General features: G+C 43.3%; 1 protein-coding gene across 5 annotated transcripts in view; it reads right to left on the bottom strand.

Moving 5' to 3' along the window:
* LOC110485768 (potassium voltage-gated channel subfamily KQT member 5) overlaps positions 1-26,705 on the bottom strand; it is a 138,165-nt gene that overhangs the window by 34,829 nt on the left and 76,631 nt on the right. For all 5 annotated transcript variants that reach the window (XM_021556929.2, XM_036940424.1, XM_021556927.2 and 2 more), the window contains exons 2-3: positions 4,186-4,276; positions 1,106-1,232 (exon numbers count right to left, since the gene is read on the bottom strand). In XM_021556929.2, the coding sequence (XP_021412604.2) occupies positions 1,106-1,232; positions 4,186-4,276 (218 nt within the window). The remainder of the gene's footprint in view (positions 1-1,105; positions 1,233-4,185; positions 4,277-26,705) is intronic.

The following is a 26,705-nucleotide window of genomic DNA, read 5'->3' as shown; positions in this document are numbered from 1 at the left end:
CTTCATGTCTGCATATGAATGTTTATGAAATCTAATCTATACAATCGCCACCTCAAACTAAGTGTATTAATGTCTATGTACAGTATAGTTTGTGGGTGTACATATAACTTATGACAGAGTCTCAAATATATATATTTTTTTGTTTCACACTTTTTTTGGTTACTACATGATTCCATATGTTATTTCATAGTTTTTATGTCTTCATTATTATTCTACAATGTAGAAAATAGTAAAAATAAAGAAGAAGTAGGTGTTCTAAAACTTTTGACCGGTAGTGTATATATCTGTATCCGTCTAATTTTTGTATCTCTCTCGCTTTCTATCTCTGTTTCCCTCTCCCTCTCTCTCATTCTCTTTATCGCTCTCTCCCGCTCTCTCTCATTAGCCAGCTCAGAGAGCATGATTACGCTAGCTCTGATGACGTAGCGTGACTGGTAAAGCCTCTACTCTCCCTCCCTGAAGTACGGCGGCCATCTGAGAAGGGCAGATGAATATGTCTAAACACCGGAAAGAATTGAGGACGGTTAATGGAGAGGCCTGTTTACATAGTCAGTCGACCCTAAGTCCCCTGTTAAGAATCACAAGAGCCTCAAACACCCCAGCTAAAACATCAAGCCAGAGGACTACAGTCTATCGTGTTTGTGTTTGTGTGTGTGTGTGTGTGTGTGTGTGTGTGTGTGTGTGTGTGTGTGTGTGTGTGTGTGTGTGTGTGTGTGTGTGTGTGTGTGTGTGTGTGTGTGTTCCTATGGTCAATTACACTGCATATCCTTTCACCCGTTACGTCTCTTTGAACTCGGAAGTCACATTCCTATGGTAAGTCTCCAGCAATTAGTGAATAGCCATATTAATTTGAAGTCAGGAAACTGACTTCTCGCTTTTAAGTAGGAAATAAAGTAACTGAGAGGTCATCAACTGTCATAAAAGAGAAAAAAGTCAACGATTTACCTGTAAAACTCTTTAACTTTAAAACACTTCTCATTACTGAACAATCCACTGAAGGTTGTAAACCTTTTCTCATCCCTCGAAAAAAACATTCATGAAGGGTTTATGAAGGGTTTATAAAGGGTTTATAAAGTGTTCATAACTCATCTAGTCTATAGCTCACCTATAACACAGAAAGGCTTCCGGGCGAAACGGAGGCGACCCTGCCATCCTCTGTAGCGACAGCAGCAGCCGGCCGACCAGATCCTGATGATGTACTCCAGCCCAAACACCACGATCATCACAAACTCCTACAGGAAGTCAGGGGAAAGTGATACACAATGACTAAGCAATTGCTATGAATCTACAAATAGGTGTCACACTTGCTTCATCATTGTATTGAAAGTACGAGAAATGATTTATCATCCAATTTCCAACATATCATAACATATTAAAGTGGCATGCTTTTTCTTGACATTGAAACAGATTCATGATTTGCATGAACGAATGATGCTTTAAAGTGGTCTACTTCCTGTGAGCAGCATGTATATAATGTTATACCTTTGAATTCAGTGTCAACCTAAAATATGCTAATGCACAATTAGCATGCTAATTGTCAACACTGAGTCAACATAGTCAATTGGATCACTTGGCACAACATTAGCTGGCTAGCATTTGCTCCCAGTATATCATGATTCAAATGCAGCTGATGCTAATCCAAGATAATGTCCCTAGCAAGTCTGGTCTAAGAGGCATATGGATGCCACGAGATTTGTTATGAGCACGGACGCTGTTTCAAATCTCTAGTTTTCAGAGTAGCGACTGGGAGCAAATAGATATCTGCCCGTGTCTATGTCGTCAGTAGGTGGCCTAATCGTGTTGACACTGATTTCATTTGGAGAGGCTTATGTTATTGAGTGGAGACATCCAGTATGAATCCAGTCAGGACAAAGGGATTCATCTTCTCCTCGGATAATCCGTGTATATCCCTCTACCTATCTGTCATGGAGATACTTGCCTAGTACAGAAGGATGCCTAGTACAGAAGGATGCCTAGTACAGAAGGATGGACCGACACTTTGACTGTCACTGGCCCACCCAGGCTATAAAATGACATATACCACTAATCCTAATTTCCCTCAGGGATTCATAGTCGTGTTGAATTGAGTTGAGCCTCAAAGGAAACAATATGAGTACATTTTTTTAACACTATACTACCAACCTTATCTGTACTTTCCCCAGAGCAATGACAGACTCTCTATATCCTCAAATGTACTAAGGTGTTTGTCTGTCAGGGTCTGTTTCTGAAATCTCGTCTGGGTGGCTTTGAATCCAACCCCATGGCCTAGAATGTGATCTTTGATTATTTGAATGGGAGTTGTTGCTCTTTGTTAACGAACACAATTCACTTATCAACCGCTGGTGACATAATCACACACACGCGCCCACAAACACACATAGGCACGCACACACACTCACAAAAAACCACACTCACTCACTCACACACGCACACACAAACGCACACACAAACGCACACACAAACGCACACACACACACACACACACAAACGCACTCACGCATGCACACACAACAACTCTCTCTCTCTCTCTCTCTCTCTCTCTCTCTCTCTCTCTCCCTCTCTCTCTCTCTCTGTCTCTCTCTCTCTAATCCCATTTGCTTTATTGGCATGACGTAACAATGTACATATTGCCAAAGTTTATTTTGGATATTTACAATATGAAATTAATAAGAATCAAAATTGTCAACGAGACAACAGTAACAACAATAACCAAGGGTCAAAATAACCATACATTAAACAATAACAATAAGCATACAGTAGAGTACATGTGCAGGTTGATTGGTCTGCCAGACACTGTCCCTCATCTTATGGCAGGCAGCTGCCAACCCACAGCTCTCTGCGTCCTCCCCCAACAGGATGGGTAGCCTACTCTCATCAGAGAGGTCTTTGAAACATCGAATAAGGGTTTGTTTTTTAAAGGCTTAGAATGCCCTGCGTGCTTTCTCTCTCAGTTCATTCACTGCCTCATTAAGGTGTCCAGTTGAGCTTATTTTTAAACCTAAGTAATTGTAGTGTGTGCAGTCTCTCTCTCTCTCTCTCTCTCTCTCTCTCTCTCTCTCTCTCTCTCTCTCTCTCTCTCTCTCTCTCTCTCTCTCTCTCTCTCTCTCTCTCTCTCTCTCTCTCTCTCTCTCTATCTCTCTCTCTCTCTCTCTCTCTCTCTCTCTCTCTCTCTGGGACAATAGGGTCACCTACCATGCTAACTGGCTCCCGTAATGGAGTTAATTTCTTCCAGTTCACCACTCACATCTGAGCTCTATACAATTAACACTCATCTCTCACTCGTCTATTTTCCAGTTGCTGGACAATAATGCTTCAAATATCAATATATTTCAGCAACAATTTAAATGACTGTCAACATCAACAACAGGGCAATACAGAGACAATGATGATGACCAATTGATGACCCTTTGGCGAATGTTTAACTCACTCTCCCTCGCAGCCCTCAGGTCTGCTGTATCAGTATGGTGCTGACTCATCGCAGGGTACGGTTATCGGATAGTGACCTGCTAGCAGCATTTCAATAATAGTACACTATCTAGAACTTTAAAGGTTTCTTCGGCTGCCCCTATAGAACCCTTTGAAGAACTATTTTTGGTTGCAGGTAGAACCCTTTTGGGTGCCATGTAGAACCCTTTCCTCAGACGGTTCTACATGAAACCCAAAAGGGTTCTACCTGAAACCAAAAAAGGGTTCTCCTGTGGGGACATCCGAAGAACCCTTCTTGGACCCTTTTTGTGTAGAAGAAGAAATCAACGTTGGCCCCGGATCAAATGACTAAACTCAATATGGAGACAACGCGTGAACCTTGGCCTGTATCGATTTTTCCTATAAGGACCACTTAACGTGGTTAAGTCCGTTTGAATCTGCTCTATTCACTATCCAATGACTAGATGATGGGAAAACAGAGATGTGTTCCCAATTGATCAGATTGACTTACTGATACCAGAATGTATTCACATCCTCTTACCTAATTACTAATAGAAATCTAGTTGTGCGAAGAGGAGTTTGATTGAAAGCTCAACACACTTCACCGCTTTGTATTTGCCTGTTGTGAAGCGATTGGGTGTCACCGCTTTCTGCTATCCACAGCGTCACCTATCACTGCACTCATTGTAAACAGTCACGCTGATGAACAGCTTCTGTGTCTGTGTCAGAACATATGCCTAGTTTCAACCAGTTCCTCACCAGGATGAGCAGACAGTCGGAAGAGAAGTCCTGGTGAGCCGGAATGGTGGAGAACACAGACAGGACCAAGCAACCAAAGACCAGGACGAACCTACAGGACAAAACAGAGAGGAATCATAAATACGTTTATCCAGAGCCATATGAAACAGAAGAAGAACATGGCAGTTTGGACAGGAAATGCCTTATCTCATTATTAATGCTAACGTGATTAGCTTGAAACAAGCACCGTCACTGGACCGGACAAGCAGAAATATCCGACCCATATTCCCATGCTGCTTCCCCTACCGCTTTCTGCAAAGAACCACAGTCTTTGATAATCTTCCACCTTCACTATGATATGATATTTTATTTTTCCATGAAATAAATCTGAAATATGAGGTGGGCCAATGGCCTTCCAAGTAGCATCAATGGCAAAATGATGAGCATCGGATTTAGAGTTGTAGATGTCCTTCGTGTTAAATGATGAGAGGACATCTGTGTTTGATCAGGATTGAGCTCCGTCTTAAGCTCGGCTGTTTCTATGGAGTTTGTGAGGGAAAGGCTAAGATAGGGCTTTGGATGCCAAATAACTTCTTCTCTTTGTCTTTCTATGATTATCATTGGAACTATAGTATCTTGATTTCCCTGCAAAGCAGGACTATTGAAACTAGTGGAAGTTGTTGCATTTCTGTATCTACTGGGCAAAAACTGGTTGCATCAACGTTGTGTCCACGTTCTTTCAACCCCAAAATTCAATGTGATGACGTTGAACCGACGTGGAAAACTGATTGGATTTGAAAAAAAGTCATCAATGTAACGGAATGTTGCCTATTTGAACCTATATCCAAGTAGTTGACAAGTCAACAGAATTGAAATCAAAACTAGATGCTGAAAAGATGTCTGAGCCCAGTGGGTGGTGAGTCATAACAAAGACAAGGCACTGTTGACCCAACACCGCTGTAGGGGAGAGATTAGCCTAGCATGCTAATCGTCTCGGTTCTCCAGGATAACAACAGTGAGAATATGGTGTCTGAGCTTAGATAGAAGAGTCATTCCAGTGTGATGACAGTGGCATTCACAAAATGTGAACAATTCGAAACCATCCAAATAAGGTCGGCCAATATGTCACTTCGACTTTCTCTCATGTCCCCCGACCTCCCTTCTCTTCCTTCTCAGTCAATATTTGAGAGTGACATTCAGAAATGTAAACAATCATCAAGAACCCCAATTAGGTCTTTGAAGATGTCACTATGGCGCACAAGATGTCACTACAACTTCCTCTACCATCCCCCCCGACCAGCCACCACCCTTCTCTTCCCTCTCCCTTCTCCACAGCTGTAGCCTATGGAGTATGGATGATGAGAGGCTAGAGACTAGTAAGCCGTTCCCTGGTGCCTGTAGGCTAGGCCCTAAATCATCACTAAGATGAAAGAAGAGGAAGAACCTTTAAAAGTTGAAACGCATGGCCAAGCGGGTCCGGGGGGTGACTTCTCGACTCTGAGCTTCTGAGCAGCGTCTGTGTGAAAAGGGTGGGCGTCCTGTGCGGGTCGCGATCCCCAGCCGACCTCTAGCTGACCGCTATAGGACTGTGCTGATGTGACCCCGGTCCCGATCTGACCTTTGACTCCAAGAGGGAGCCCAAACAGAGGTTACAGTTTTCCATAGCCCGAGGATGTGGTTATTCCGATTTGGTCATCGGCATCTGTCGTCCAATACGCTCTCCTCCTTCTGCAAGGAGTCAGGAAGTAGAAGGCTTTGTATGTAACCCAAAAGGTTATATAAAAAGTATTCCTTTTCAAGTTTGAGTATTTCACGTTTTAGTGTTTACATTAAAAATGACATCCTATTGAATCAGTTTGAAGTTCGGGAAGTTGGAGTATTTAAAAGTTTTGGGTACTTTGTGCATATGTCTGGACTGGTGAATGCGTGCGCTGACAACTGTAGCTGTCAACTGAAAGGACAGCTGGCCTCATAAGTCTTCCTCCACTCTCTCTCTTGTCAAGATCTCTAAAGGAGCATTTCTGAGTGGCTGCTAAACAAGGTTTTCAGAGTGCCTCCTTATCTAGCTATAGTAAACACCAATGTCTCTCTTTTCAAAACAAATAGAACCATTTCTGAAATATTTAATGTAAAACAATGAATTAGTTATGAAAAAACAGGCAAGGTTGTTTATCATTGAACGATCTTCCCTAATTACTTTGACGCCGCCTCCCTGTCCTCTCTGCAGGCCTCAGTTCCCCCGTGTCACATACTGTTGTAGCGGGCGGCGGTCCCAAATCGCACCCTGTTCCCTACGTAGTATGGCGCACTAGACAGGGAATAGGGGGCCATTTGGGACGCGGAGATAGTATCTGGAGTCTGTCACAGCCCTCACAGCTCCAACAGAACACAGAAAGGCCCTTAACCTTTTTAAAGAGAGCCCCAGAGTAAATAAAGATTTGGGAGTGGGGACTTGCGCACACACACACACACACACACACACACACACACACACACACACACACACAGAAGCCCATCATCACCGAGCAGTAGCAGGCAGTAAGTGCTTGTCCATTTTGTATAATTTAATTGATTTGTTTTGAAACAGAGTGCCAAGGAAATGACTAATGTCCGAGCACTGGGGTCTGTCGTACTGGCTACATTACACCCAATCATCCTCATTTTGAATTAGATTTGCAGCAAAAAGCAGATGTCTGCATTTGTTTGGCTCCCAATCAGTCGTGTTGTCAGGCTATCAGTGGATATCTGTGGTAACACGAAGGTCTGGTAGTGTTGTTTGTGCGGATCGCAAACAACACTACCAGGAAAGTTGGCGTAGCAACCTTAGAAAAACATGGACACTGCAAATACTGCACGTTTGTATTGTATACGATTGTAAGGATTGGGTAGGCAGAGGTTGTGTCGTACAGTAACCTTGGATGGCACTGTCTTGTTTCCAAACACCTCTCTTAGCATAGAGTGAGTAGAAAGTAGATGCTGTGTACAGTAGGGGCAAGAGGTATAACCTGGGATGGCACTGTTGCCCTTCTGTTCTTCTTCTCTTAGCACAGGATAGGGTGAATAGCGCTTGACTGTATACACTACTGCACATACTCAACGAGCAATGAAGAGGAAGCGAGACACAGGAAATATCACTGTATTCTATATCATTGTAAGGATTGGGCACTGGGGCAGGCAGAGTCAACCTTGGATGTCACTTTCTCTTTATTTCAATTGTTTCTTCTCTCCATATCTCTCCTCTCAGTGAAGGGTAGAACAGGGTAAGATGAGTGTATGGGTGTATACAGTCTGTGAAAGGACGGAGCAGGCAGGAGTTCACGTACAACCTTGGATGAGTCTTTGTCCTTTCGTTCAAGTCTTTATCTCGATCTCTCCTCGTTGTACAGGGCAGAGTGAATACCTGCTGCATGTATATACAGTGGGTGACAGTGGAGAATATTTATATATTTGATATTTGTGTTGAGGATGTATTGCCTTGAGCGTCACACACTCTATTTATAGTCAATGAGGAAGAATTCTGAGAAATATGTCTCACATTTTCCCACAGGCTACAGTTCATTAGAGACAGACTGAAAGCTAATTACATTAAGACTATTTATTCCCTAATGTGTGTGTGTGTTTCAGTGTGTTTCAGTGTGTGTGTGTGTGTGTGTGTGTGTGTGTGTGTGTTTCAGTGTGTGTGTGTGTGTGTGTGTGTGTGTGTGTGTGTGTGTGTGTGTGTGTGTGTGTGTGTGTGTGTGTGTGTGTGTGTGTCATCATGACATGGATTCATATGCTATCAGTACAGCCAGCTCCCAAGGATATATGAGTGGCAGGTAGCCTAGTGGTTAACAGCCTTGGGCCAGTAACGGAAAGGTTGCTGGTTCGAATCCCTGAGCCGACTAGGTAAACAATCTGTCAATGTGCCCTTGAGCGTGTCACTTAACCCTAGTTGTTCTGAAAGTCTGCTAAATGACAAAAACTTAAATAGAACTACCACTATGCTGTCCATGGTCCTGAAATGTGTGACCACCAAAACCCTTCATGAGTTCTTGATAGTATCATCTATGATCTATCTATATGTTCTGTTTTCAATGTGTGGCCATCCATTCAAGGATAAAATAATATTTACTCATCACTGTCTCTGGCCTACAACTTAAAATTTCATTCTGACTGTCACTGGATGTATGTCTAGTAAGATGGATTGTCATTGGATGTCTGTCTAGTAAGATGGATCATCATTGTACAGTGCCAGCTAGGGTCAAAGTTCAAGGGTCATCCAGGTTAGGGTTCATATCTGGGCGGTTTGGTCACAAGACAGTCGTCTCAGATAGCCTTGCCAGTGTAACAGAGGTATTATAAACACATGGGCTAACTTCTCACCTTCTTTTTGATATAAACCTGAGGCAGCCAAGAGAGGAAGCTCAAGTCATATCACTGTCAGGTCAGTATCCTCCTTAACAACTTTATGAGCAGACTAGGAGTCGAAAGAGTAACCCAAAACCTAATGAAATCTATGTCTGTTCATAAAAATACTCTGTCTGGACGGTCTGGACACTTTTCCTGTGTGTGTGTGTGCGTGTGTGTGATCGGCCATAAAAGTGCAAGACAGACAGAGGCAGTGTGTGTGTGTGTGTGTGATCGCCCATAAAAGTGCAAGACAGACAGAGGCGCAGTGTGTGTGTGTGTGTGTGTGTGTGTGTGTGTGTGTGTGTGTGTGTGTGTGTGTGTGTGTGTGTGTGTGTGTGTGTGTGTGTGTGAGATCGCTCATAAAAGTGTAAGAGAGACAGAGGCAGTGTGTGTGTGTCATCTTGCCAAGTCTATATTAGCTAATGCCACTGTTTATGCGCCTGGGAGCGTATCTAATGGACAGATCAAAACAGACAGCTTATTATCTTAGAAACTACTTCATAACACTGACCACAGACCAGTGGTCTGTTTCATTTCCAAGAGGAAGTTACTCTAGTCTATTAGAAGAAATTAGCAATGGTGGAAATACGGTATTTGCCATCTTCATTGTAGTTGCAAAATGTATGATCATTGGCCTTACCATCGAGGGAATCAAGTCTCTAGGCCTGGGTTGCGGTTAAGCAATTTGTGACGAAGATTAGCGGTAGAATTTGATTGCTTAATCATCATGACTAGAATGTCAATCACCATTGGCTACATTCTGAAAGTCAGCATCATTTCATTTCATTGCCAATTAATTCATTTGCAGTATAATACTGTGCACAGTCAAAGGTGAGCACCGAGAATACATCCATTATCTAGTGACTCTTCAGTCTCCTTGGATGACTTACTTAGTGTGGGTATTTATTTTTATGGTCCTTGTAACCTAAAGGTTGTGACCTCATGACCTCTGATCCACCTGTTGAGGTCCTGTGCCTCACATGCCTTTACACAGTCAGACGCCCAGTCATGTACTGTATGTCTCCTAGCATTCCTCAAATAGCACCCCTTACTGTGTTGGTCTATTCCAGAGAAGACAGGGATTCTAAATGTACTCAGCACATTCCAATAGACATACATGGGGGTGGGGCGTCATCGGTTTAAGATGCGTCATCCTACAGCATTCTATGGAGATCACACAGCGTATTCAACATGGGACAGATGCTCTGAGGCAGTTGCCTTGACAATTTAGTTAAATTGCTTGTTGTCAAAATGGTAAAGTTAGCTCAGTTGAACAACAAGTAAGAATATGGTATCCAATCCGTCAGAAACACATGGATGCATTCACGTACACACACGTACACACACGTACACACACGTACACACACGTACACACACACATTTTTTGTTCTTATAACCTCGTGGGGACCTAAAATGTATTTCCATTCAAAATCCTATTTTCCCTAACCCCCCCCCCCCCCCCCCCCCCACACACACACAGATAAGTGACAGTGATACTGCCAAGCCTGTCTACTGTCTTCTACGCATACGAGTGTAGTAGAGACATTTCATGAACCACTGACAATCAGAGTGTGTGTGTGTTCTGTTTAATAGTGACAGTGAAAGATGTTAAGTGTATGTGAGTGTGTCAGTAGGAGCTATGGTAGCTATCTGTTGGTAAAGGGTAAGGACTCTGACAGTAAGCCTGGCCAGGAAATGACTGTCTGTGTCAGTCAGGAGGATTGCAAACGGTAGACAGACAACACTACTACCACCACTACTGGAGTAAAGAGTAAAGACGACAGAGCAATTTCCATGATGCAGTCTGCTCTTTAAAGGTCCAAGAGGCACTCTGGTACATCTCCAGAGTGTGTGTTTGTCGGGTGGGGTGGGGGGGTGTGCGTGCGTGTGTATGTGAATGTGTGTGTGCGTGTGTGTGAGGTTGGCAACCAGCAGGGAGAAAATATTGTATCTCTTCCCATTACATTGATACAAGACGTCCTTCTCTTCAGAAACCCCTTGAGAGAGAGCGGCTGAGTGGGTTAGAAGAGACTGGACATAGCGAACGCAATTAGCTAGCTAGAGTAGGCTAGCGTAGTGTAGCACTGGTTACTGTGATAGCACCACTGGAATACCATTTAATGCTAATTAACCCTCCTAACTTTAGCGGGTAGCGCTAAGTGACTGGGTTTTGCAGTGTTTGGGGGCGGAGATACAGAGAGAGAGAGAGAGACAGAGAGAGAGAGAGAGAGAGACAGAGAGAGAGAGAGAGAGAGAGAGAGAGAGAGAGAGAGAGAGAGAGAGAGAGAGAGAGCGTGTTTGGGGGCGGAGATACAGAGAGAGAGAGACAGAGAGCGAGAGACATAGAGAGCGTGCGTGCGTGTGTGTGTGTGCGCGTACGTGCACGAGTGCATGGGAGAATGAAAAGGGCCAAGTTTATTAGTCCCCCACACAATATTGTGAAGTAATATTGTGAAGTAATGAAAGAACATTTGTACGCTTTGAGGGTTTGGTATATTGTGATGGCTTTTTATTATCTCCCACACATCAATATAAACATTCAATTTCCACCAAATGGGAGTGAAAATGTGCTGATTTGTACTTCTCACACCCCTCGTAATTAGAGAGAGCGTGTCGGCTGTTCACAGGAGTAGCACGTGTGTTGTGTGTGCGCTAGCGTGCATTTGTGTGTGGGTGTTCTATTATGGTGAATGAGTTTACCCACGGTATACCAACAAACAGATGGAACATCTGCAGAGAGGGTGAGAAAGCGGTGGCACACATGAGGGCAAAGAGAAAAGAGAGACATCATTTGGTAGGCTAACAGTCTGTAATAGCTAACAGTTGGTATGCTAACAGTCAGTAATAACTAACAGTTGGTATGCTAACAGTCAGTAATAACTAACAGTTAGTATGCTGACAGTCTGTAATAGCCAACAGTTGGTATGCTGACAGTCTGTAATAACCAACAGTTGGTACGCTAACAGTCAGTAATAGCTAACTGTTGGTATGCTAAGAGTCGGTAATAGCTAACAGTTGGTATGCTAACAGTCAGTAATAACTAACAGTTAGTATGCTGACAGTCTGTAATAGCCAACAGTTGGTATGATGACAGTCTGTAATAACCAATAGTTGGTATGCTAACAGTCAGTAATAGCTAACTGTTGGTATGCTGACAGTCAGTAATAGCCAACAGTTGGTATGCTAAGTGTCAGTAATAGCCAACAGTTGGTATGCTAACAGTCAGTAATAGCCGAAGTTAAAATAGTGTTTGAAATGAATGAGAACAATTGTAATAGATTCAAGTTTTAATGTCACATGCACAAGTACATTGAAATAGTTTCTTGAAACTCAAAATCCAACAATGCAATAATCAATAACACTGTATTACTAGAAAAAAAAACACACGCGACATAAGAATATGAAATATATGAAATACACAATAAAGTAAGTAAGTAAGCATACAGCATACAGCATACAGTAAATATATAAAATGTCACTGTAGAGGTTAGGGGACAAGGCTAAATGTTTTAAGTGTAGAAACAGCTTGCATGTGAGTGGGTGTACGGGTGTGTAGAGTCAGTATAAATGCATGTACATATTATGTGTGAGTGAGACAATGATGGAGTGAGTGTTTGTGTGTGTGTGTAGGGCCCGGTGAGTGTGCATAGAGACCTTGCGAATACTGAAATAAAAGGTAAATAAAGATACAAGGTCAACTCGGTCCGTGTAGCTATTTATCAATTGTATTGCGTGGGGACAGTCAAGAGACTGTTTGTGTCAGAGTCGAAAATAGTCTTTGGCTATAGGGAATAGGGTACCATTTGGGAGGCAAACTTGTGCCTCCCAAATGGTACCCTATTCCCTATAGTGCACTACTTTTATCCAGAGCCCTATGGGCAGTGCACTCCCTAAATAATACAGTGCCATTTGGATCACAGATCAAGTGCCCATGGTTGTAGAGGTTCTAGTTTTTTTTAGAAGCTGAAAAGACAAAGGCGTTTGTCACGTCACATGTCATTGTGACTGTGAGTGACGTTACATCATAGACAGTATCTGCTTCTAAAAAAGAGTCAGTGATACACTCCTCATTACATTGATTGTAGCCCCATTACCTGTCACATTAGATCCCACCACTGGTTTCCTATAGCCACTAACAATCGTTCCTGAGCCCCACAGCTCTCAAGTCTTCTCAGGGATGTCTTCGCTGGGTCCTAGTTCCCTAACCTCTGACTGAAAGTCTGACAGTTACTGTGAGTCCTATAATAGAATATAGAGATATTATCTCTAGAGACAGGCAGGCAGGCCCCAGACAGGCCAGCGCAGACAGGCCAGCGCAGACAGGCCAGAGTAGCCCATCATGCTTCCTGGAGTTGATCCACACTGTCACTAACCTATTGACCCGTCTGGTAACTAAACTAAGTTTGTGAAGACAGCTTTCCCTCGACGACGGCGGTCTTTTGCCATGTTTCTTGATAACTGGATTAGCATCGTCAAACGTGGCAGTCATGGCTCCACACCTCCGCCGTTTAGGCTATGTTTAGCTCCTGACTCCCTGTGTCGGCTGTAGATATCTGATTCCACGCTTAGAGACTGCTTTGATCACGTGGATTGGGATATGTTTCGCATTGCGTTCAACAACAACATTGACGAATACGCTGATTCGGTGAGTGAGTTCATTAGAAAGTGCATTGGCGATGTCGTACCCATAGCAACTATTAAAACATTCCCAAACCAGAAACCATGGATTGATGGCAGCATTCGTGCGAAACTGAAAGCGCAAACCACTGCTTTTAATTAACCAGGGCAAGGTGACCGGAAACATGACCGAAAACAAACAGGGTAGCTATTCCCTCCGCAAGGCAATCAAACAAGCTAAGCGTCAGTATAGTGACAAAGTAGAGTCGCAATTCAACCCCCCTATCCACATCGACGGGACAGTAGTGGAGAGGGTAGTAAGTTTTAAGTTCCTCGGCATACACATCACGGACAAACTGAATTGGTCCACCCACACAGACAGCGTTGCGGAGAAGGCGCAGCAGCGCCTCTTCAACCTCAGGAGGCTGAAGAAATGTGGCTTGTCACCAAAAGAACTCACAAACTTTTACAGATGCACAATCGAGAGCATCCTGTCGGTCTGTATCACCGCCTGGTACGGCAACTGCTCCGCCCACAACCATAAGGCTCTCCAGAGGGTAGTGAGGTCTGCACAACGCATCACTGAGGGCAAACTACCTGCCCTCCAGGACACCTACACCACCATGTGACACCATGTGACACCATGTCACAGGAAGGCCATAAAGATCATCAAGGACAACAACCACCCGAGCCACTGCCTGTTCACCCCGCTATCATCCAGAAGGTGAGGTCAGTACAGGTGCATCAAAGCTGGGACCGAGAGACTGAAAAACAGCTTCTATCTCAAGGTCATCAGACTGTTAAACAGCCACCACTAACATTGAGTGGCTGCTGCCAACATACTGACTCAACTCCAGCCACTTCAATAATGGAAATTGATGTAAAGAATGTATCACTAGCCACTTTATATAATGTTTACATACCCTACATTACTCATCTCATATGTATATACTGTACTCTATACCATCTGCTGGATCTTGCCATCTGTATGTAATACATGTATCACTAGCCACTTTAAACTATGCCACTTTGTATGCCATACTGTACTCGATACCATCTACTGCATCTTGCCTATGCCGTTCTGTACCATCACTCATTCATATATCTTTATGTACATATTCTTTATCCCTTTACACTTGTGTTTAAGGTAGCAGTTGTGGAATTGTTAGGTTAGATTACTTGTTGGTTATTACTGCATTGTCGGAACTAGAAGCACAAGCATCTCGCTACACTCGCATTAACATCTGCTAACCATGTGTATGTGACAAATACATTTGATTTGATTTGATTTGATTTGATATGGATGCTGAGAAAAGCTGGACTTTTTTTAGAAGATCTTGGTGTTTTATCACCTCTTTCTTATAAATATTGGCTTGTTGTGGTTGTTTGGCCTTTTCTACATGTAGATGTTTTATAATATCTTTGCTGTGTTATAATTACTGATATGTGAATGACTGATCTTTGTTGCATCAGGTAACACTGTGAATGAATATTAATGCTCTGTCTTACCGCTGTGTCATAAGACATAGACACCTCCTAATGAAATCTTGACTTCCTGGCCTAACGGCCCTTAGTCATATCGTCCGGAGGTCATTCATCATAACTTGTTATTACAGTTTATTATTCACAAGGACAGGGGAGTCTGGTTAATAGAGTATATCTGTGTCACCTCTTCGCATCATTACTTTGTTATACTACTTTGTTATACTCTAAAGCTGGTTGTGTCTACGGTACTGTACAGGCTGAAATAGGTCAATACTGAGACGTTTGTGTTGTGTATGATTCATATCTCTCTTGCAAAATTGATTTGAGCTTACTGAGACTAACCAAGATGAATAATGGTTCGAGTAAATGAAACATTATCCCCTGGTGCAGATAAAAGCATTAAAAAAGATCTGTCAAACGAAGGGAGCTCGTTGAACTACTCTTTGAGAGCAGATGTTATTGGTTTCGTATCTAAGGAATAGAGGACATTATACTGCTTTAGACAGCCAGTTATGAACTAATCCGTAGTTAAAGAAGGAGAAGGAGAAGAAGAATGGTACTAATGAACTTCACACGCGGTGTATTATGCTCATCTCTCTCTCTCTCTATCTCTCTCTCTCTCTCTCTCTCTATCCCTCTCTCTCTCTCTCTCGCTCTCTCTATCCCTCTCTTTCTCTTTCTCTTTCTCTTTCTCTTTCTCTTTCTCTTTCTCTCTCTCAATTCAATTCAATTCAATGTAAGGGCTTCATTGACATGGGAAACATGTTAACATTGCCAAAGCAAGTGAAGTAGATAAAAAAACTAAAGTGTGCAAATAGTTAAAGAACAAAAGGGAAAATAAATGAAAATAAATATGGGTTGTATTTAGAATGGTGTTTGTACTTCACTGCTTGCCCTTTTCTTGTGGCAAAAGGTCATGAATCTTGCTGCTGTGATGGCACACTGTGGTTTTTCACCCAATAGATATGGGAGTTTATCAAAATTGGGTTTGTTTTCGAATTCTTTTTGGATCTTTGTAAACTGAGGGAAATATTTGTCTCTAATATGGTCATACAAATGGTAGGAGGTTCCACTAGTGATGCACCGATATGACATTTTTGGCCGATACCGATATCCGATATTTAAAAAAAAAAAACTGATACCGAAACCAATAACCGATATTAACATTTTTAGCTGCCTTTTAAGCATTCTAATACAGTTAAATAGTTAACACACACACATGGACGCAGTGGTCTGAGGCACTGCATCTCAGTGCAAGTGGCATCACTACAGTCCCCGGTTCGAATCTAGGCTGTATTACATCTGGCCGTGATTTGGAGTTCCATAGGGCGGCGCACAATTTGCCCAGCGTCGTCCAGGTTTGGCCGGGGTAGGCCGTCATTGTAAATAAGAATTTGTTCTTAACTGACTTGCCTAGATAAATAAAGGTTACACACACACACACTGACCAAAAAGTTATTTTGTTGGAATTTACTTATGTCCCCATTACCAGTAAATCATAATCAAAACAAATTTCTTTCACTTACTTGCTGTGCTGTTTCGTTGTTCATTTGTTCAGTCGTTTCATTCTCAACCAGGATTTCTATTGGACGCCGTTTGGGTCTTTGCATGTCAAAAAATATACACTGGTTGCCCTTTTCTTGTGGCAAAAGGTGTCAAATAAGCTTGTTGACGAATCCGGACTTGAATATGACATAATAGTTTAACGTGTTCATTCATATTTTACGTAGTTATTACACATTGATTACTCTGTCACTCGTATTTCATATGTCACAATGATTCATCGATACGTATGCTATGATGCTGGTAAAGTTGTCTCGCGCACCTACAGTGCTGGTCATTAAAAAAAAGTTAGCCCTCTCATGGATGCAAACAATGCTCTTCCCCAAAAACATAGCAAAACGACATAATATGTTTCAGTAGCCATCGTTAGCTAGCTAACTATATGGCTAGGTGCCATCATTTAAAATGACACTAATTTATAAGACAGTTCTTATTTGATTAATGGTGCTCAGACCCATCTATGTGAAGCTAGCCACAATAAGGATTAGCCACAATAGTGGACTTTGCGATTAGCCTTCAAAATAAAAGTATGTCATTGACAGTGATGCAAATGAATACAAATAGTAGAATTATGACATAATTGAATAGATCATGCTAAATGAGGTTAGAATGTTGTTATATAAAATCCACAAAAGACAATAATTTGTTAATTTGCCAAAAATCTGTTGATATCACAATGTATTATACTTTAGAATTACATTGGGGGCATATTTATTTCACTGTACAATACTGGATTTGGCCTTTGTGTTGTCTCGCTGAAATGTTCTTACTCTTTCAAATGGCTACTCGACTTGTTGACTGCTTGATCCACACAGCAGACATTGTGGGCTAGGTTAGGAATGCACGATAGCTTTGACATTGTTTTTTTTCACAGCGGCGTTAAACTAGACATCGGGCCAATATCGATGTTGGCATTTTCAGCTAATATCGTCCGATTCCAATATGTTCACCGATATATTGTGCACTCCTAGTTTCCACCTCATTTTGTGGGCAGTGTGACATAGCCTGTCTTCTCTTGAGAGCCAGGTCGGCCCGCTGCAGCCTTTCTCAATAGCAAGGCTATGCTCACTGAGTCTATTCAAAGCTTTCCTTAAGTTTTGGTCAGTCACAGTGGTCAGGTATTCGGCCACTGTGTACTCTCTGTTTAGGGCCAAATATCACTCTAGTTTGCTCAGTTTTTTTGATAATTCTTTCCAATGTGTCAAGTAATTATCTTTTTGTTTTCTCATGATTTGTTTGGGTCTAATTGTGTTGCTGCCCTGGGGATCTGTGGGGTCTGTTTGTGTTTGTGAACAGAGCCCCAGAACCAGCTTGTTTACCGGACTCTTCTCCAGGTTCATCTTTCTGTATCTGATGGCTTTGTTATGGAAGGTTTGGGAATCGCTTCCTTTTAGGTGGTCATAGAATTTAATGGCTATTTTCTGGATTTGCCTCTCTCTCCCTCTCTTTCGTTCTGACTTGTTAACCAAGTACAGTAATGACTCTCTGTCCCCTTCTCCCCCTCTCATTTTTCCGATAGGCATCATTCCCATCTCTCCCTCCCTCCCTGTATTTCCATAGCGTTCTCTGTCATCTCTGGTCTTGCTCCAGGCCTTCGTCTTTTGGTAATGTCTGTTAGTCTGTAAGCCGGGTGGATGGATATCTTTTGAGATATTCCGGGGAGGAAATCGCCTCGCTGCCTTTTCTAAAGGACTTTGGAGTTGTCACCTTCTGACCTTAGTTCCTTTGTTTTGTCTTTTGTTTTAGTATGGTCAGGGCGTGAGTTGGGTGGGTTGTCTATGTTAGTTTGTCTATGATTTTCATATTTCTGTGTTTGGCCTGGTATGGTTCTCAATCAGAGGCAGCTGTCAATCGTTGTCCCTGATTGAGAACCATATTTAGGTAGCCTGTTTTCCATTGTGCTTTGTGGGTTGTTTTCTGTCTTTGTGTCTTCCCCAGACAGAACTGTTTCGTGTTCATTTCATTTGCCGTTGTTATTTTGTTTAGTGTTCTCTGTTTAATAACTATGAACATGGACACGTACCACGCTGCATATTGGTCCGATCTCTCCTACTCCTCAGACGAGGACGACAAACGTTACAGGAGTGTTTCGATTACATCTCAAAAAGCACCCTACTACAAAAGTAGTGCACTTTGTAGAGATTAGGGTGCCATTTGGGATCCTGAAATCTTTCTTCGTCTCACATACATGTACATACAGTACATACAAACATGACCTCCCCTTCTAGGATACACTATAGTGTCGGTCAGCATACATTTTAATGACAGGCAGCCAATAGAAACACACCACATCTTGGATCGTATGGTTTGTGTACAGCTTTAGAGCTGGAGGTGGAGCCATGCGGCTCAGTTGGTAGCCCCATGGCGCTTGCAACACCAGGTTTGGGGGTTCAATTCCCGTGGGGGACCGGTAAGAAAAAGTATGAGAAATGTATATACTCAATACTGTTGGGTAAGAGCATCTACTAAAGGACTACATTTACAAATATATATATAATACAACCAGCTAAAAATCAAGTGTGTTTTCAAATATGCTGTCTGTGCACTTCTGTGTCATTGAGACTAACTGTGTGCTGTCCCTGGGTTATATGTAGCGTTCTGATGTGTTGACAAAGATGCATTTGCGCTGAGACCAGCGGTTTCCTGTGACCTGTAGCAATTGTTCTTTTCATGTCTAAAACAGTTACAGATGAATGGGTGCCTTAGGTGATCAGAATGATATGTTTTACACGTGCGTGCATGTGCGTGTGTGCGCCTGTGTGCACGCGTGGATGCGCATGGGCTTACGCACATGCATGTGTACTTGCGTGCATGTGCGTGTGCATAAGTAATACCAACCAATCATATCTTACTCCATAACCCTCCCACAAGCTGTCCATCAACGATTGAAATGCTACTGACAGGCTGCAGCTGTAATGTTGAAATGCAGGCAGATGGACAACAGACACTTTCCTGTTGAACGTCAACAGACATGCAGTTGAAATGTTACTGATAGTCTGTAAATAGTTTGTAGGGCATCTACAGATGGACTATCCAAATCAAGTGTTACCAAAGAAACAACCTTTCCCGCTCCAAATAACCCCGGTGAGCACTTTTGATAGAGAAGCCATCTCCCCTCCATTGCGACATCCGTTGTCCCCTCTCCGTTGATTAATACGACCCAGGGCATAGCTAAGCAGCTCCAACCCTCTTAATATAATACTCAGACAACCTCCATCCTTCATGTTCCTTCATTATCTTCCAAATTTAGCCTGGGTGAGTCGGCGGGCTAGAGATAGATTCTCGCCATCTAACCGTCTAACCGTCCGCTCAGCGACCAACCCACTCCATAGTCTTGATGAATGGGGTCCTTAGCTATTTTGGTGTGACAGGGGGATTGCCTGCATAGATATCAGAGGGGATAAATGTCCCCTTCAGCGTTTTACTGGCCGGCTTCAGGCTTTAATGTTATAGTAACGGTAATATCGACAAGAGCTGGTGGATTTCCTGAACAAGTTTTTAAAATATTTTTTTTAAGTTCTAAAATTTGAAGTTTGAGTGTCCAATTTGTCTCTACAGTCTTCTTTTTAGTTCTGCCTGATCGAACCGTAACTCGATTCCTCTGTCAATTAAAAGCCGGCTTGATTCTCCATGTCCAATGTTATTGATATCAAACTCCGTACCTCTTTTCAGCCTTTGACTTAAAAGGACTGTTATATGGGCTGTTATGATTGCGTTTGATTGGACAAAGAAAGATCCTTCTACCACAGCAGTAGAGAGATATGGCCTATTGGTTCCTTCCCAGTGATCACAAGACGTTGAAAATACGTCTTTTCAACGTCTTTTCAATGCCTTTTCAACCAAAACGACAACTTTTCAACCAAAAATACATTCTTTCAACATGTTTTTCTCATAGGGCTATCTCATCGGAGTCGAACAATGACAGTGCCAGTCTATCCCTCCCCTCCCTCCCCAAATTCTCTCCAATGCCAGTCCTTTCATTTCATTGCATTACATGGCTGTGAATAGATGTCTGGCCACCTCATTATCAACCTCCCCCGCTATCATTAATACACGTTTGCCTAGAGGGAGATTGGGGGGGGGGGGATTTCGGTGGTTGGCTGGAGGGCTGCTTTATCGATCTGTCACCGAGAGACGAGGTCGGGGATGAGGATAAACAGTGGTGATCGATGATGAGAGTGGTCATTGGAAATTGGGACGCTGAACTAAACTTCGTAGAGCATTGTCTCCCTCAGAGTCCAAGGAGACTTAATTTGCTCTGTTGGGGCGCTAATGGCTGTTATTAGATAGCAAGGGGTTCAGGTGGGGGGGGAGAGAGAGAGAGAGAGAGAGAGAGAGAGAGAGAGAGAGAGAGAGAGAGAGAGAGAGAGAGAGAGAGAGAGAGAGAGAGAGAGAGAGAGAGACAGAGAGAGAGAGAGAAAGAACTACTGATACGGAGAGAGGACACTGTGAAGGCTTTTCAAGTCAGGCCAGAGCAATCAATACACCTCCAAATGGCACAGATCAATCTTTGACATTGCTGGCCTCATACAGTCGCATATGAGGCCATTCTCCCACAGTACTCCATTTCTGGGGATGATTGGGCTTGAGTAAGAAGATGAAGCTAAATTGAGGTAGTGAGGATGAATCGTCTGTCTGAAGGGAAGACAGACTTTTACATGGCCACATCTGTCTGTATTGCTAATGTGACACCAGATTGTGTGTCCCAGTTTGTGACTGGCCTTGAATCTGGCCAGAGAGTGTTCTGGGGTGAACAAGTCATTGTGTACATACACATAGTATATCTGAGGGGCATGGGATTGTCCATTTTTGCATTGAACACAACTTGTTTCCTCACATCATTTACAACTGAAGCATTACTGTTGCTAAGCCAGATCACAGTATGAGTGATCCCCCAAGTTTTACCATGTAGGAAGATGATACCCGAGTCCCAAATGGCACCCTATTCCCTACATAGTGCACTACTTTTACCAGGGTCCAGTGTAGGTGGACATTTGGAGTGGCTCAGTCACCAGATGGAGCTCCTCTAGTCTTGGAGTCTCCAGTCCTCCTAGCTTGACGTTGGCCCTGGTTCAATTAGTACCCAGATGTTCAAGTGTCTTTCTGTGGAAAAGTGAGTGTCAACATTGAACAAGCCAATTTCGTTGGTTACTTTGTCGGTTTTAATGGCGCTCTTTAAACGTTGCGGCGGGGGTTGTGGCACGGCAGCTTGTCGAGTGAGACCCATTCGCACACCTGCTGTGGAGTGAGTGGAGAGAGAGAGGGAGAGTGAAAGAGATAAAGGGAGAGAGACAGATGGAGAGAAAGAGAGAAAGAGCTGGGATTTATGTTAATGCAACTCTGTGCAGCCAATGACAATGTCCGCTTTGGGTATAATGCTGGGGGCCACTTGTGGATTTGATCCCTCTAACGCAGTTCCACCGCCGACACCATGAAAACAACCGTTATGCGGATATCTGCTAAAGCAGATCTGATTGAATAGAGCCCTGAGAGAGAAGGGGGGGAAGAGAGACAGAGAGAGAGTGAAAGGGATTTTTTATATTTTTTTTCAATTTTATTTAACCTTTATTTAACTGAGCAAGTCAGTTAAAAACAAATTCTTATTTACAATGACGGCCAAACCCAAACCCGGACAACTCTGGGCCAATTGTGCAACACCCTAAGGGACTCCCAATCACGGCCGGTTGTAATAAAGCCTGGGTTTGTAGTGACGCCTCGAGCACTGAGATGCAGACCGCTGCACCACTCAGGAGCCCAAAAGTAGAGAGGATAGAGAGAGAAAGAGAGAGTAATAGAGTAGGAAAAATAGTCACTTTCCAAGGTCCCTAACTGTAGTGAACAACACTCCAGTGACAACCCAGCTGAGGTCCATAAACTGTGGGAGGCCTAAATATCAGACTGCCACACTTGTAAAGAGAACATTGTTAAAGCATTAAAATCCCCCTTGACTTTCCATTACTTATTCTTCGTGTTTAGGTTTTGGTTGATGGCTTTTTTATTCGTGCTCTTTAGATGCCGCCATTGAAATGCGAGGGCGGGCGAGCACGGCAAAATGGAGGGATTCACTCTTACTCTAGTGTTTTGTCACTTTGTCTCTGCAGCGTCTCTCTGTTGTGTGTTTTTAAAGAGAGGGTCGTTAAAGTCCCTAAACTTTCCATTACACATGCAGTTTGGCTTTGGATAATGCCTCTCTGGACATCTTGAAATGAGGATTGCATAGAAATACCATAAAATAGCTATTTCCCTGCAACTCTAATGTTGTCTTAGGGCTGGTTTCCTGAACCCAGATTCAGCCTACAACTCTAATGTTGTCTTAGGGCTGGTATCCTGAACCCAGATTCAGCCTACAACTCTAATGTTGTCTTAGGGCTGGTATCCTGAACCCAGATTCAGCCTACAACTCTAATGTTGTCTTAGGGCTGGTATCCTGAACCCAGATTCAGCCTACAACTCTAAAGTTGTCTGCTTTAGGGCTGGTATCCTGAACCCAGATTCAGCCTACAACTCTAAAGTTGTCTGCTTTAGGGCTGGTTTCCTGAACCCAGATTCAGCCCACAACTCTAATGTTGTCTGCTTTAGGACTGGTTTCCTGAACCCAGATTTAGCCTACAACTCTAATGTTGTCTGTTTAGGGCTGACTCCTGAACCCAGATTCAGCCTACAACTCTAATGTTGTCTGCTTAGGGCTGGTTTCCTGAACCCAGATTCAGCCTACAACTCTAATGTTGTCTTAGGGCTGGTATCCTGAACCCAGATTCAGCCTACAACTCTAACATTGTCTGCTTTAGGGCTGGTTTCCTGAACCCAGATTCAGCCTACAACTCTAATGTTGTCTGCTTTAGGGCTGGTTTCCTGAACCCAGATTTAGCCTGCAACTCTAAAGTTGTCTGCTTTAGGGCTGACTCCTGAACCCAGATTTAGCCTGCAACTCTAATGTTGCCTGCTTAGGGCTGACTCCTGAACCCAGATTCAGCCTGCAACTCTAATGTTGTCTGCTTTAGGGCTGGTTTCCTGAACCCAGATTCAGCCTACAACTCTAAAGTTGTCTGCTTTAGGGCTGACTCCTGAACCCAGATTCAGCCTACAACTCTAATGTTGTCTGCTTAGGGCTGGTTTCCTGAACCCAGATTCAGCCTACAACTCTAATGTTGTCTGCTTTAGGGCTGGTTTCCTGAACCCAGATTCAGCCTACAACTCTAAAGTTGTCTGCGTTAGGGCTGGTTTCCTGAACCCAGATTTAGCCTGCAACTCTAAAGTTGTCTGCTTTAGGGCTGACTCCTGAACCCAGATTTAGCCTGCAACTCTAATGTTGCCTGCTTAGGGCTGACTCCTGAACCCAGATTCAGCCTGCAACTCTAATGTTGTCTGCTTTAGGGCTGGTTTCCTGAACCCAGATTCAGCCTACAACTCTAAAGTTGTCTGCTTTAGGGCTGGTTTCCTGAACCCAGATTCAGCCTACAACTCTAAAGTTGTCTGCTTTAGGGCTGGTTTCCTGAACCCAGATTCAGCCTACAACTCTAATGTTGTCTGCTTTAGGGCTGGTTTCCTGAACCCAGATTCAGCCTACAACTCTAAAGTTGTCTGCGTTAGGGCTGGTTTCCTGAACCCAGATTTAGCCTGCAACTCTAAAGTTGTCTGCTTTAGGGCTGACTCCTGAACCCAGATTTAGCCTGCAACTCTAATGTTGCCTGCTTAGGGCTGACTCCTGAACCCAGATTCAGCCTGCAACTCTAATGTTGTCTGCTTTAGGGCTGGTTTCCTGAACCCAGATTCAGCCTACAACTCTAAAGTTGTCTGCTTTAGGGCTGGTTTCCTGAACCCAGATTCAGCCTACAACTCTAAAGTTGTCTGCTTTAGGGCTGGTTTCCTGAACCCAGATTCAGCCCACAACTCTAATGTTGTCTGCTTTAGGGCTGGTTTCCTGAACCCAGATTTAGCCTACAACTCTAATGTTGTCTGTTTAGGGCTGACTCCTGAACCCAGATTTAGCCTACAACTCTAATGTTGTCTGCTTTAGGACTGGTTTCCTGAACCCAGATTTAGCCTACAACTCTAATGTTGTCTGTTTAGGGCTGACTCCTGAACCCAGATTCAGCCTACAACTCTAATGTTGTCTGCTTAGGGCTGGTTTCCTGAACCCAGATTCAGCCTACAACTCTAATGTTGTCTGCTTTAGGGCTGGTTTCCTGAACCCAGATTCAGCCTACAACTCTAATGTTGTCTGCTTAGGGCTGGTTTCCTGAACCCAGGTTCAGCCTACAACTCTAATGTTGTCTGCTTTAGGGCTGGTTTCCTGAACCCAGATTCAGCCTACAACTCTAAAGTTGTCTGCGTTAGGGCTGGTTTCCTGAACCCAGATTCAGCCTACAACTCTAAAGTTGTCTGCTTTAGGGCTGGTTTCCTGAACCCAGATTCAGCCTACAACTCTAATGTTGTCTGCTTTAGGGCTGGTTTCCTGAACCCAGATTCAGCCTACAACTCTAATGTTGTCTGTTTGGGCTGGTTTCCTGAAACCAGATTCAGCCTACAACTCTAACGTTGTCTGCTTAGGGCTGGTTTCCTGAACCCAGATTCAGCCTACAACTCTAACGTTGTCTGCTTTAGGGCTGGTTTGCTGAACCCAGATTCAGCCTACAACTCTAACGTTGTCTGCTTTAGGGCTGGTTTCCTGAACCCAGATTCAGCCTACAACTCTAACGTTGTCTGCTTTAGGGCTGGTTTCCTGAACCCAGATTCAGCCTTCAACTCTAACGTTGTCTGCTTTAGGGTTGGTTTCCTGAACCCAGATTCAGCCTACAACTCTAACGTTGTCTGCTTTAGGGCTGGTTTCCTGAACCCTGATTCAGCCTACAACTCTAACGTTGTCTGCTTTAGGGCTGGTTTCCTGAACCCTGATTCAGCCTACTCCAGGACTAACATGTATGCTCAATAGAAGATCATGTCAATTGAAAGCAGGAGTATTAGGTTTAATCTGGCTCTGGGAAATCAGCCATGAAGAGTCTCTATGTTGTGTTAAGAACTGTGAAAGGAGACATATCAGTAGCTACATCCGTTGCCGCTTCTCCGTTTCGCTTGTATTTTTTTGTGTATTTTTGTCTCACCCCAGCTGTTTGGCAATCTCCAGTGTGTGTGTGTGTGTGTGTGTGCGTGTGATGTGCATGTGTGTGTGCGTGTGTGCGCGTGCTTGTCAGTGAAAAATATCATTAGACGAAGCGTGACGCACTGAGTCCATCTGCCATTTTGTTAATTATCATTTTTGTCCCAGTGGGAATTGGGGCAAGAGGGGGGAGAATTGAGTTATACAACGCAAAAGCAAGCTAGAGGCCAGCTTTCAAAAACAAGGTACAGTTAGACCCCAAAAATGACGTTGCCGTTACCTAGTCACTTCTACTAGACATAAGTATGGTCCTGACCTCAGTTACAATTGATGGCCAGAACACCCTCATTTGTTGAATCTATTGTGACTCACGCGGTCTGTGGCAGCTAACACCCATATTAGGTCTTATCCCATATTAGGTCTTATCCCATATTAGGTCTTATCCCATATTAGGTCTTATCCCATATTAGGTCTTATCTATCATGGAAAGTTCATTGAATTGTATACGCTGGCCTTTCAGATTCAGGTGTATTGGAGAAGAAAGCAATTGAAGGGTGATGCACAGGTAGCCTAGTGGTTAGAGCGTTGGACTAGTAACCGAAAGGTTTGAAGATCGAATTCCTGAGCTGACAAGTTTTTAAAAATCTGTCGTTCTGCCCCTGAACAAGGCAGTTAACCCACTGTTCCTACGCCGTCATTGAAAATAAGAATGTGTTCTTAACTGACTTGCCTAGTTAAATAAAGGTCAAATGTAAAAAATAAAATACAAAAAAAAAGCAGGACCTGACCTCAGTTGATCATGTGAAGGACACAATGTGTGTCTGGTAGAGTGTACCAATTAACACCTTGTTTCAAACTCAATTACCAGAGATGCACTACTCCACAGGTATGGGCTGGTTGGCCTATTGGCCCTCAGTGTGAGTGGGTGTACTATACTGTAGGCTTCACAGCTGAGTAGGGTGTGTGTTCATGCTCGGTCGACGCGTGCGTTTGCCTGTCCCTGGCTGCACTCTATGTGGCCAGCGACATGTGACCTCATAAATCAAACGCAAAATGAAATGGAGGGAAATACTGTGGGAAAAGTACACAGGGATAATAACAATTGAACAATCCAGACAAAAGGGTTTTAGCGTAAGTGTCCTCAATCACTTCAACTGGGGCTAATTTTACTTTGCTAAGGTGCATGTTGCTTTATTACCTCATGGGACTGCTGTCTAGCAGAGGTGGTCTCTTAAGTTCAGCAGGAACAAAGGAAGTGTTTTATTTATTGCCGTTGTCAAGCAGTAAAACGTAAACCCTTTTTATATCCAGTGGCCCAGGAAAACACAATAGGCTTTAATGAACTTCAGAGTTAACTGGGGTGTGGTGACGTCTGAACGCAGGGGAATGT

Source organism: Oncorhynchus mykiss, chromosome 13 (genome assembly GCF_013265735.2).
Source record: "Oncorhynchus mykiss isolate Arlee chromosome 13, USDA_OmykA_1.1, whole genome shotgun sequence".
Taxonomy (NCBI): domain Eukaryota; kingdom Metazoa; phylum Chordata; class Actinopteri; order Salmoniformes; family Salmonidae; genus Oncorhynchus; species Oncorhynchus mykiss.
The sequence above is the reverse complement of the archived record's forward strand: the minus strand, read 5'-3'. Positions and strand labels throughout refer to the sequence as shown.